The sequence below is a fragment of the Pan paniscus genome, chromosome 3, assembly GCF_029289425.2.
Source record: "Pan paniscus chromosome 3, NHGRI_mPanPan1-v2.0_pri, whole genome shotgun sequence".
Taxonomy (NCBI): Eukaryota; Metazoa; Chordata; class Mammalia; order Primates; family Hominidae; genus Pan; species Pan paniscus.
In genome coordinates this window covers 148,766,555-148,779,392 of record NC_073252.2, presented here as the reverse complement: position 1 = coordinate 148,779,392, position 12,838 = coordinate 148,766,555, and the positions used below count along the sequence as shown (strand labels likewise).

At 34.1% G+C, this 12,838-nt stretch overlaps 1 protein-coding gene across 5 annotated transcripts in view; it reads left to right on the top strand.

Moving 5' to 3' along the window:
* Window positions 1–12,838, top strand: part of LRBA (LPS responsive beige-like anchor protein) — a 799,485-nt gene that overhangs the window by 154,819 nt on the left and 631,828 nt on the right. For all 5 annotated transcript variants that reach the window (XM_055111907.2, XM_063603583.1, XM_034959239.3 and 2 more), the window contains exons 12-16: window positions 288–396; window positions 703–855; window positions 6,465–6,633; window positions 8,871–8,950; window positions 10,231–10,293. In XM_055111907.2, the coding sequence (XP_054967882.2) occupies window positions 288–396; window positions 703–855; window positions 6,465–6,633; window positions 8,871–8,950; window positions 10,231–10,293 (574 nt within the window). The remainder of the gene's footprint in view (window positions 1–287; window positions 397–702; window positions 856–6,464; window positions 6,634–8,870; window positions 8,951–10,230; window positions 10,294–12,838) is intronic.

Genomic DNA, 12,838 nt, shown 5'->3' with positions numbered 1-12,838 from the left:
GAAGTTGCTCATTTTTCTCTATATCATGAACATTTGTCATTGTTTCTAAGTAATTCACCTATCAATGTGTTTGAGATAAAGTATATGAAATAAATATTTGAGCAACTCCTAATCCTACATTAAAAATCTTGTTCTGATGTAATGTTGGAAGCAGTTTTAGTGGAGCTTCAATTTCTTTGAAATGGAGAACTTTTTATTAAGGTGAATGGAAGGGTTACATCTATCTAACCTAATTTAAAAAAAATAGAATATGTTTTTTTAATCATCGCCTTTTTAAAAAATTCTAGTTCAACCTTGCTGGCCTTTGTCATGGAATTGTTGAAGAACTCAATTGCTATGCAGGAACAGATGCTTGCCTGTAAGGGCTTCTTGGTAATAGGATATAGCCTTGAAAAGGTAAAGTATGAAATATTTTATGTTTTTGATTCTTAATTTACAGGCCATACATTTGTTCTCTAAGTGGCTAAGGAATTCTGTCTGCAAGAATGTCTCCTTGGTTACAGAAAATTACCCAAACTAAAATAACATTTTGTTGTTTTACCTTGCCTCCATTCCTCTATCAAACAAATGTGATAGTGAGCTTCATGGCATCTTTAACTTTGAGCATAATTTGTGGGCCAATTTTTTTCCTGGTAGGGACAGCCTGTAATTCACTTACTTTGACTTGAATTTGTGGTAACATTTGAACTACTTTTTTTGCAGTCTTCCAAATCTCATGTTAGCAGAGCAGTACTTGAACTTTGCCTTGCATTTTCAAAATATCTGAGTAATCTGCAGAATGGGATGCCCCTGCTCAAGCAATTGTGTGATCACGTTCTTCTTAATCCTGCCATATGGATTCATACCCCAGCCAAGGTAATATATATCTATATATTGATATTGTTTTACTATCTTTGCTGTTTTTGTGCGTAAGGAGAGTGATAATTAAGAGGATTTTCTTTTTTTTATGTACTATTATGCAAGACTTCAGTGGATTGCTTTTTTTGACTAAGCATCCTTTTTTACTCTTCAGGAAAAATTGCAAATTGTGTGTGTGTGTGTATGAATATATACAAAGAATATATACATACATACAAAGAATATATTCTTTGTAAACAATATCATTTTAAAAGATACAGGTATAGTTTTTATTTTCTGAAATTAAATGAAATAAAGTTTTATTTGGGAGAGACTTCATTTACTAAATGTAAATCAAAGTTAGACAGTTTTAATGTAATTATTAATGTTTCCTAGTAACTGTAGCTTTGTTCCATTGTAAATATCCATATATATTTTTTCTTTTTTTCTATTTCTTAAGAACTCACCCTGCTCCTGCTCTCTCTCTTTTTTACTTCACACTTTTGCCTTCCAACATGATGAACTACTGAGTTTCATTCTTATAGGTACCACTGAAATGTCACTTTTTCTTTGAAGGCATGATATACTAGTCTCATGTAATCATTTTCATTTCACATTAATTCAAATTATGAAAACATTTGTACAAATTTTTTTTTCAGTTTTGTAACAACAAACCAATTAGTTCTATGTGAATGTAAATGAATTTGTGGTAACGTATATGAACAAAATCTTTAATAAATCCTAGTGTTGTAATACATTGTCCTAAAAATTCAGTAGTGGCAGTATTAAGCATAACTTGAAACAGATCATTTTATTAAATTGCATAATTGTATCCGTCTTATCTACAATTTTTGTTAGAAGTCATGTTATTTCAAGCCCAGTTTTCCTCTCTCCCCTTCTGCCTTTTGGCCCACTTGCAGTGTGTATCATTGTTTAAGTTGGAATAGCACCTACTTATTCTAGTTGTCAGAAAAAAGTCTGCAGACTTTTTTGCTTTTCTAGAGTCTTCATATTTTATTTTCAGCTGGTCTTTTCAAATGTTAAAGAGAAAAACAGCTGCTGACTCTGATTGCCATTTGGAAGTAATCGAAACAGGCAGTTGGAGGTTGTAGCTTTTTATCTCCAGGTCAAATTTGACCTCATTTTCTTCCATGACCCTCAGTCTTACTTCTTTTTGAGGATTGTTTCAAGTTACTTTTTAAATCTTTTACTAGATACTTTTTTGTCTTACTAATCAGCATATTTGTAAGGCTTTGTGTCTCTTTTGATGTGGTCAGAAAGCCTCTTATTAGATACTTAGTTGGAGGGGAATTAAAAAAAATTCATCTTATGATTTTCTTAGTTTCCTAGTATTATTATACTCTATTTCTTATCTTCTACTTTTTAATAACTTTCCTCAATTTCCTTTTTAGAATTTGCAGTTGAGTTGATAATATTAGCATTTTCTCCTGTTTTAGCCATCTGCTTTATGTATCCACAAGGGTTTTTATCTGCTTTTATTTTATTGTAAAGACAGTCATAAAAAAGGGCAGATCCAAATTTTGTTTGACTTGAAGGTCAAATGTTTATCATGTGGGAAATTTTTTAAGAAGAAGAATACAATATAATGCATACAAAATTAGGTTTAGGGTCTTGGAAGAAACATTTATAGATCAGTGGTCATAAAGTTTAAGCTTTATCAGCTTCGTGGTCAATCCACCTCTGGTTAAAAGTTGAAGGTCTGGATGTGTGGATGTGAAAAGCTTTGCTTTTGGAAAAGGGAGCTACCAGTGATTTATAATTTCCATTTATCTTAGATCTGCTCAGAGAACATCTTTTTAATGACCTAGCAGGAGAGATGAATTTTCTTGTCTACCATGGTCCTTCATTTACTCAACAAATATTTGTTGAGTGACTACTTTATGGTGGGCACTGTGGATATGGTGATGAACAAGATAGACTTGATACTTGCCCTCATAGAATTTAGATTTAGTGGGAAAGACAGATGTTAACACACAATTTGTGTGGCTATTGGAGTACATAATGAGTGAATGAGGGAAGGTTTATTCATAATTAGCATATGAGTAATCTTGAGGTCTTTCATTCATCTCTATACGTTGCTACTAAATTCTGTTTACTTATTTTTTTGACACAGGGTCTCACTGTGTCACTAAGGTGGGATCTTAGCTCACTGTAACTTCTGCCTCCCCAGCTCAGGTGATCCTCCCATCTCAGCCTCCTGAGTAGTTGGGACTGTAGCTGTGTACCACCACACACAGCTAATTTTTGTATTTTTTTGTAGAGATGATGTTTTGCCATGTTGCCCAGGCTGGTCTCGAACTCCTGGGCTCAAGTGATCTACCTGCCTCAGCCCCCCAGAGTGCTGGGATCACAGGTGTGAGCCATCAGGCCCAGCCTCTGTTCATTTTTCTTTTACCACAGCATCATTCTCAATAGACTGACTTTCTCCAGTTTTCCATTTCTTTGTCTAACTTATAACTATTCTGCCAGAATTCCAACATGTTCTTTTCACGGCCATGGCTCAGTGCAACCTTGAACTCCTGGGCTCAATCAGTCCTCCTGCCTCAGCCTCCTGAGTAGCTGATACTGCAGGTGTGCGCCACCATTCCCAGCTAACTCTTTAAATTTTTTTGTAGAGACTAGGGTCTTGCTTTGTTGTTTAGGCTGGTCTCGAACTTCTGGCCTCAAGCAATCCTCCTCTCTCAGCCCCAGAAAGTGTTGGGATTACAGTCTTGAGCTACCATGCCCAACGCCAATATTTTCCTAACATATGACTCTTATAATTTCTTAGCCCCAGCAGTTTTAATGGTTTCCCATTGTTCTCAGAACGAAGTAGTCCTTTATCTAAGGATTTCATGTCAATTCTTATTTCTAGATTTTCTAGCTTAAAAATGGAAATATCCTCAGTGGATAGGGAGGTACCAAAAGGTTTCCCTACAGTGGTGGTTCTCAGTCTTGACTGCTGATAGAATCAGTTGGGGTAGGTTTTTAAAAACAAGCAAAAATAGAATCCCACCACTTCCACTGCAGATTCTGATTTCATCAATCTGGTGTTATCCGTGGAGAGTGTCCAGGTTCTTGGTGTCTTGAACAAAGGATTGGACAAAATGCACAAAGCAAGGGAAGAATGGAGGAACAAAAGCAGAAATTTATTGAAAATGAAAGTACACTCCACACTGTGGGAGCAGGCCTGAGCGTAGGGGCTCAAGAGCCCTGTAACAGAATTTTCTGGGGTTTAAATAACCTTTAGAGGTTTCCATTGGTTGCTTGGTGTATGCCCTATGTAAATGAAGAGGATACAGTAAAGTTACAAAGTCATTTACTCGGTGTATGCCCTATGTAAATGGAGAGGATATTTCCTGTCATAGCTGTAGCATTTCCATTTGATTTAGTTCTAGGAAGTCCTTAGGTTCGCTGCCTCCAGACCCTATTCTCCTGCCTCACTGGGATGGGACTCAGGCATCAGTATTAAAAAAAAAGAAAAGTTTTTCAGTTATTTTAATGTGCAGTCAAGATTGAGAACTGTTGTTCTAACTCTAGAGAAACCTTTATTTCAACCATCATTTTTCTTGCTTGAAATTTCCTCTTGTATTCTGTCTATTCTACTACTCATCTTCAAAGCCTATCTTAATGCCTACTTTATTAGTGAAGCTTTTCTTTACTATTTCAGTTTATCCTATAATAATTTATCTGTCCTCTGAATTAATAATATTTCATAGCTCTATGTCACTCAATTACATATTGCTTCATGACTTTTTTCATGTTTTGGTAGGCATATTTATTGTCTTTGATTTGTTTTGCTTAAATATAAGTGTTTTTTAAATCTTTTCAACTGTATTTCAGCTACTTAGGGACAGCATATGTGCCACTGTATTTCCATGATACAGTGTTATGCATATAGTTAGATGTAAATATTTGCTAAGGGACTGAAATAACATGGTTAAGAATTTGAGGCATGTCGTATTGTCTCAATGACAAGTGGATTGGGCCTATCAATTTGAACAGCAGTAGCTACATCAAAATAACATTTTGCGGCAGGTCAGTAGATCACAATGTATGTGTATGTGTATAGATACATATATGGTTTTGTGAATTATAATGATCTTCCAAGCCCTGCTTTTAAGTGGTTCAGAACCTGCCACTTTTTAGCATGTTAGATTTATTCACTGACACTCTAATTCATTTAGCCTTGATTGTTTATTTGCAGGGCACCTGGAAGATAGGTACCTACTTTTTGCTCTCTAAAGAAATCCCTAGGTGACACTGAGGTACCTTGCAGGTTTGAAAAGGAAAATGCCCTCATTGTCCAGGAAGGTAACATAAAGGTTCAGTTATAAATGATCAGTAGTTTGGTCTATGGTCAAGGGAAGAATATATATCCTATACTTACAGTTGTTCAGCTTATAAAATATACCCTCTAGCAATAAAATGAATTGATTTCAACATGAGAGTAGAGCAAAAGCAGTCATTATTTTTGCTGCTTTAAGTAATGGATTATAGTTGATGAGTTTCAGACCCATAATTTCACTGAAAAAAAAATTTTTTTTTTTGAGGCAGGGTCTCTGTTGCCCAGGCTGGAGTGCAGTGGTGCTATCTCGGCTTACTGCACTCTCTACCTCCTGGGTTCAAGCGATTCTCTTGCCTCAGTCTCCTGAGTACCTGGGACTACAGGTGTGCACCATCACGCCCGGCTAATTTTTGTATTTTTTGGTAGAGACGAAGTTTCACGATGTTGGCCAGGCTGGTTTTAAACTCCTGACCTCAAGTGATCTGCCCGCCTCAGCCTCCTAACATGCTGAAATTACAGGCGTGAATCACTGGGGTGGGCCAATTTTTTGTTAAGATGAAATGTGCAGTGGTGGGGTAGCACTTGTATTATTTCTTTCTCTTACATATGAAGAGGAGATATTTCGAAGTTAATATAAACATATATAACTTCTTATGTATTTTTTTAGACTATTTACTTTCAATGAGATTAGTAGAATCCTTTCCTAATTGGGGGACATGATATACATGTTGAGAGATTATAATGTTATGATTAAAATGCTAGATTGGAATGTTTCTTGTAATGAGCTACTGTAATAGAATTCTGTTTTTCTAATATTCTTCAAGGTAAACTTTATATCTTTTTCTGTGGTTTTCTTTCTTTTGGTTTTGTTCTATTTATTTTTTCCTTTTGAGTTACCAGTACTTTTTCTTTTGAGTCATTTTAGCTCCTGATTTTCTGCAAATGTTGTATTTGAAAGAAATTCTAGCTTTTTCAAACAACTATGCATAGATAGCATAAGTATTAAGTCTATTATAAAGAAGTTACACATGCTTAGGAATAATTGCTGATTGCTAAATAGGAATCACAAAGTTATTTTCATGGAATAATGCAGCAAAAAGTTTCCATATTTGATAATGCTGCTATAAAAGAAGAAATTACCTGGTTTGGTTTTATAAGGAGTGTGTGTGCATGTGCTTGTGTGTCAATGAGTATGTGTTATCTAATATGGATATTATTATCAGGCTCAGCATCTTACTTTTTGGAAGAAGCGTGGTGAAAATAAAACAGCCTGGAAGTGTTACTGGAAACAGATAAAATGCTGGTGGGGTTCTCTAAGTTCTTCATTTTTATTCTGTAGGTTCAACTGATGCTCTATACTTATCTGTCCACGGAATTCATTGGTACAGTCAACATATATAACACCATTCGGAGAGTTGGAACAGTGCTTCTCATCATGCACACGCTGAAGTACTACTACTGGGCAGTGAATCCTCAGGATCGAAGTGGTATCACCCCAAAAGGATTAGGTATATAATTTCTGTCTGTATATTACTTTACACAAATGCAAATCAGGATTTAATTTTTCTTTTTGTTTTAACCAGTACTATCATATATTTGGGCAATTTTTCTATATTCCATTATGGCAAAATTTTATTTTTAATCTCATTGATAATGTTAATAGTTTGTCCTAAATTGTGGTTTCTAGAGTTTAATAACTTGCTACTTGTGTGGAAGAATACTACTTGTGCTGGTGTGAGTTGTTTGGGGAGCTAATATGACTAGGATGGTTGTTGTAAGACACTGAAAATGCCAAGAAATTCTTAATTAGTTTTTAGTAATTGATGCTGAGATGGATTGTCACAATGAGATTCCTTGAAAATGGTGTTTTGGGAATATGGTGGTTTCTTGCAGAAGTAGGAGTTATCTGCTTCTCTTAAAGATATAATGAAATTACAAAATGTTAGCAATTATTTTCTTACATAATGAGGACTAACTTGCTGAAAGGGTAATTATTCATTCATCATGTCTAGCAGTTCATATAAGGGGTCAAAATAAAACTTTTGACATATAGTGGCTCTTTTGGTTGTAACTATAACAGTCTCCTTGGAACTGGCTTACATCAAAAAGGGAGGTAATCAGCTCATATAAACTGGCAGTTCCAGATACAACTTGATAAAGGTATTCCGAATATGACCATAGGACTGAATTTGTCTCACTGCACTTGCCAATTCTTCTGTGTTGGCTGTTTTCACATATTCGCTTCCTTTGTAGTAGCAAGCAGCCGGTCCCCTTTCACATCCATAACAACTTAAATTCAGTGTAAGAGCATCTGCCTATATAATGTATTTCCAGTGAAAGTCTCTTTTAGTCTCTCTGTTGCTCATTGGCTTTGATTGTATCATGTGCCCATTTTTGTGGTTGTAGTTGCTCTGATTGCTTAGAAATGGAGGCATCCCCTACGTTGAAAGACATTGTCTGAAAGTGAAGATGACTTCAGTCACTTGGTAAAAATTAAGAGCTGTTGCTTGAAATTAAGAAATAGATGCTGGGGAGTCAATAACATACATTCTGATTGCAGTAAGAGGCTTTCGTTGTTTAGTGATTTACAAAGATTTTCACATTTGCATACTACTTTTTATATCACTTTCAAAATAAGCTTGGTTTAGCCTCAGAGAATCTGGTACCTATAATTTAGCAAGCTATGAACTTCTTAAGCTGGCAAGGTTGTGGCAGATCCAGAACCGGGTCAGAATTTTCTCATGACTATTTCATGGTGCTGTAGGTGTATCATGTACTGTCCTAGGTGCTAGTTTTGTATTCTCGCCTGCCTTTTATAACTGATTAGTGACCTTGGGAAAGTCTCATTCTTCAAATGAGAGAGCTGGACAAATTTTGTGATCCTATTCTAACTCTAGTCTTATTATTATTATTTTTTGTCTAGGAATCACATGGAACAAATTTTAAACAATTTTCTTCCTATTTTCATTGATCTGTTCAAAGTCATGGTGGTCCTATGCTTTGGTGGTCTAAGAACTATCTATAAATAGTGATTAGTGGTGGAAAAATAATAAAATATATGAGAAAAACAGGTCCCTAACTTAGGATCTTAGAACAATGAGTGTTTGGTTTCAAAAGCTTTCTACTTGGAAATTATATGTTTGAGACATGAAAATTGATTTAATGTGAGCCATGTGTGACCAAGGACTTTTCTAAGCAGAGAAGGAGATGTCAGAGGCAGTTAACATAATATTTCCCTTCTTCTTGAATGATATCGTGTAGTGAGGCATTCTTTTTGAGATTTTTGTGTTAGCTTATATAATGATAACAGTAGAAAAATTTTGTCATACTGAATTCACATATAATAATAATGTTGGAAGTTTAGATTTTCCTTTGTTTTTTTCTTTGTAAACTTCTGTTACCTTACTAATACTCTCAGAGTCTTAAAATACGTATATTATTATTGAATACAAATTTTATTTGTTACCTCATTTTTATGTTTTGGACATTCTTTGGCCTATTCAAAGTACAAACGTCTTCATAGTAGTTTCAACATAACCTGTTTGTATGTTTGAAATATTGTGTATACAGTGCATGTAAGATTAAACACTTGTCTTTCTAGAGGCATAAAAGGTCATTCTGTAGGAGACCTACCTTTATATTTCTTACAAACAAATGGAAAAGCTGTTGGGAATGAGAATTTTATACTTTGACAGCTTTGAGGTCCTTTAAATACTAAATGTGTATGTGTATATTTTTTTAAAAGATGGACCGCGACCTAATCAAAAAGAAATGCTTTCTCTACGAGCATTCTTGTTGATGTTCATTAAGCAATTAGTGATGAAGGTGAGTTCACATTGCTTATTCCATAGCATACTGTGTATTGAAGGTTATAATTTCACATGAAATACAATCTTGGTTTTTTTATTCTTTGCTTGGTTACTGTGGTTACACATTGGAAAATACTTTGAAAGATATTTCCATGTTTGTTTTGGTTCTTTTTTGGAGCCTATATGGATGTAAACTGTTGCAGAATTAGGGATTGGTAGTTGTATTTTATGTTATATAAATTTGTGTAGTAGCTCAAGTGTGTTCACTCATTCAGCAAATATTTACTATGTTTCTGTTAGTATTTGGCACTAAACTGAAGGAGGTTTCATTTTTAGCAGGCTCCTTGTAACTGACATTCAGATTTTGAGAAATAGTATTTCTGTATAAATGTACCAGGTAGGTGTATGAGCCTTTAGAAGTGGTCACATTTTGTCCCTTTTCATTCTATTACAGGTAAAGTAAAATTTAATATTCTAAAAAAGGCATTTTGGTTTTATAAGATAGCAATATATAAATGTAATTGTTACCAATATTTTTTTAGTATTTTCCTATATGATTTTATAATGCTTTATTAGTTGTCACATAAGATTATGGCAAGTGAACCTAACTTTTAGTATACCTTTCAGATTCAGATACCTTATTTCCATGTATTAAAAAAAGTATCCTTTGAATTGTCTTTGTTTTGTTGCTCGTTCCTGATGCATACTGTTTTTTGTTTTCCAATTTCTTTTCTTCTTGTGGTGTTTTTTTTTTTTTTAGATTGCAGCTTTTTTAGTGATTAATATACTGATAGAGTAGGTTGAAAATTTTCATAACGAGCTCATATTTAAAAGTGCAGTGTGTTTTTCTTTTCCCGAGTGAGATTACTATTTAATTTTTAGGTACTTGACATTTTAACTTGATAATTTCAGAAACTGTTCATTGTATTCTCCACATTTAATTTCAGTCGAAAAGATGTCTTCTGTATTTAGAGGAGTAGTAGGTGTGGATATTACTTTTTAAGTTATCATTACTTATTATTTTTGCTGATTTCAGGATCCTGTAGCTTTAGTAAGTAGGCTGTCATATTATATAAGGTGTTGAAAACAGGAAGCTGATGTTAATTGACCTCTACATGTTCTGGAGTACTGATGTCTTTAGTGCTTCCCCAAATTTTTGTTTTAAATTTAGATTGTCTATTACATTATATTTTTATATTTATAGTAGCTGACCAACTTGACAAATCTATGTGTATAATTTCTCTTTAAACATTTTTTTACATGTAAACGTAAGATACCTGTATTATGTTTTTGAAGGATTCTGGAGTAAAGGAAGATGAATTACAGGCCATTCTTAATTACCTACTGACTATGCATGAGGTAATATATGAATTTTATATTTTGAAATTTTAATTTTTGAAGCTACATTAGACTTTTTAAAAGTAAAAATTTAAAGAAATCTTCAGTAATTATGTAACTGTAATGGGGAGTAAATGTGTCTACTTAGGAACTAAGCCCTAGCAATTTTTATTTAAATATCCTTTATTACCACAAGATGAATCTTGAGAATCATCATGAAAGGCTTTAAAAAGTACTAACATTAGATTTCATTGAATTAATAATAAAGTATACCAAAGCATACTTTCAGTGTATTTCCAGAAACCAGTGTAACAAATGAAAAAATAGATTACGAAAATGACTAAAAATGATTAGGTTTTAAAAATTCATAACACAATCTTCCTACTGACTTTACATATTCAGATATTAAACAGCTCATTTAATGGTATTTAAAATTATGTGTTTGAAAAGGAGGTTGAAAATTAAATAGGTGCTGGAGAGGATGTGGAGAAATAGGAACACTTTTACACTGTTGGTGGGACTGTAAAGTAGTTCAACCATTGTGGAGGTCGGTGTGGCGATTCCTCAGGGATCTAGAACTAGAAATACCATTTGACCCAGCCATCCCATTACTGGGTATATACCCAAAGGATTATAAATCATGCTACCATAAAGACACAGGCACACGTTTGTTTATTGCGGCACTATTCACAATAGCAAACACTTGGAACCAACCCAAATGTCCAACAGTGATAGACTGGATTAAGAAAATGTGGCACATATACACCATGGAATACTATGCAGCCATAAAAAAGGATGAGTTCATGTCCTTTGTAGGGACATGGATGAAGCTGGAAACCATCATTCTCAGCAAACTATTGCAAGGACAAAAAACCAAACACCACATGTTCTCACTCATAGGTGGGAATTGAACAATGAAAACACATGGACACAGGAAGGGGAACATCACACACCGGGGCCTGTTGTGGGGTGGGGGTAGCAGGGAGGGATAGCATTTGGAGATATACCTAATGTTAAATGATGAGTTAATGGGTGCAGCACACCAACATGGCACATGTATACATATGTAACAAACCTGCACATTGTGCACATGTACCCTAAAACTTGAAGTGTAATTAAAAAAAAATAAAAAGAAAATTAAATAGGTTGAAATATCTGTTTTTACTTTTTAGCACCAGGAAAATGCAATATATGTCAGTTGCAATCTAACTAAATCATCTATTTTTAGTTAGATTTTTACCTATAATTAGTAAAACTTAGGAATTGATGGAATATAATATATCACAGCATTTTAAATGATAATTTATACTCCTATATTATAATTAATACCTTGTGAATTAATAAATATATTTTAGAATGGAGTAGTGCCCTCTTTAATTTTTAAATGAGGGATAATGATTGGATCTCTTTGTTAATTCAGGTATAAAAGAATGGCTCAAATTTTGTGATTGAGTAATATTTGACTTAAAATCATTAATGATTATGATATTTTTTCCTCTTGAATAGGCAATTCTATTAATTTTTAGATTTTTCTGACCAAATATAATATTTGAAGTTTTCAGGTGAATTTCATAGTGATCTATATATGTGATGTTGTTTTTATTAACCCTAAGGGACTGAATAAAGTACTTTATATGAGATAAACTGGAAGTCACAGTGATTCCTTATTGTTAGGAAAGTTTCAGGTCCTCTAAATAACACTTTCAATGATTCAGTGTCCTAGCTCCAGATCATCTGTTTAACTTAATGAAAATTCGGTATACAAGTAGCTTCCACAGCAAAAATTCCAAAGCAGTGAAGGAAAACTAGAGTCAGGGCAACCAAGTTAACTAAACTCTGTTAGCTGTTTGCCTTTTCCTTTTTGGGTCAGTATTGTCCAAGTTGGCTCTAATGATATGCATACATATTGGTATATGCAACAAAGGTAGTGAAGGATTTTCATGAAGTTTTTTCGGGGGTCTAGAACTCGTTTCTTGTGCTGGTATTCTGTAAATGTTATCAAATACTACCACATATTAGTGGTATGTTGACCGAGTAAACATTTATTGGTTATCTTTATCTTTATAGGGACAGTAGATAATACCGTATATGAAAATGATCCGGTTATCATTTCCCACAAAGTGTTCTTTTAGAACTGGTTTCTGGAGAGGCACAGTGAATAAAACATTCCAGATCAGATAAGTTTAAGAAATGATACATAATATCTTAGCCCTACCACTACCACCAGATTTGCAACATTTAGTAGCATTTTAGAAGCTCTAATATATTTTTCTGTAATAAAGAATAACCCTTCCCCACAATTTCTTGATATATAAGCCTTCCTTAAAAAAAAGTCATGTTGGATATACTGTTTCTAAAGGTTATGTTTTACAAAATCTTGATTCAATATAACATAAAAGGTATTTTATTTCTTTGGTGAAGAAATTGTTTCGAGGCCGGGCGCGGTGGCTCACTCACGCCTGTAATCCCAGCACTTTGGAAGGCCAAGGCGGGTGGATCACGAGGTCAGGAGATCGAGACCATCCTGGCTAATATGGTGAAACCCCGTGTCTAATAAAAATACAAA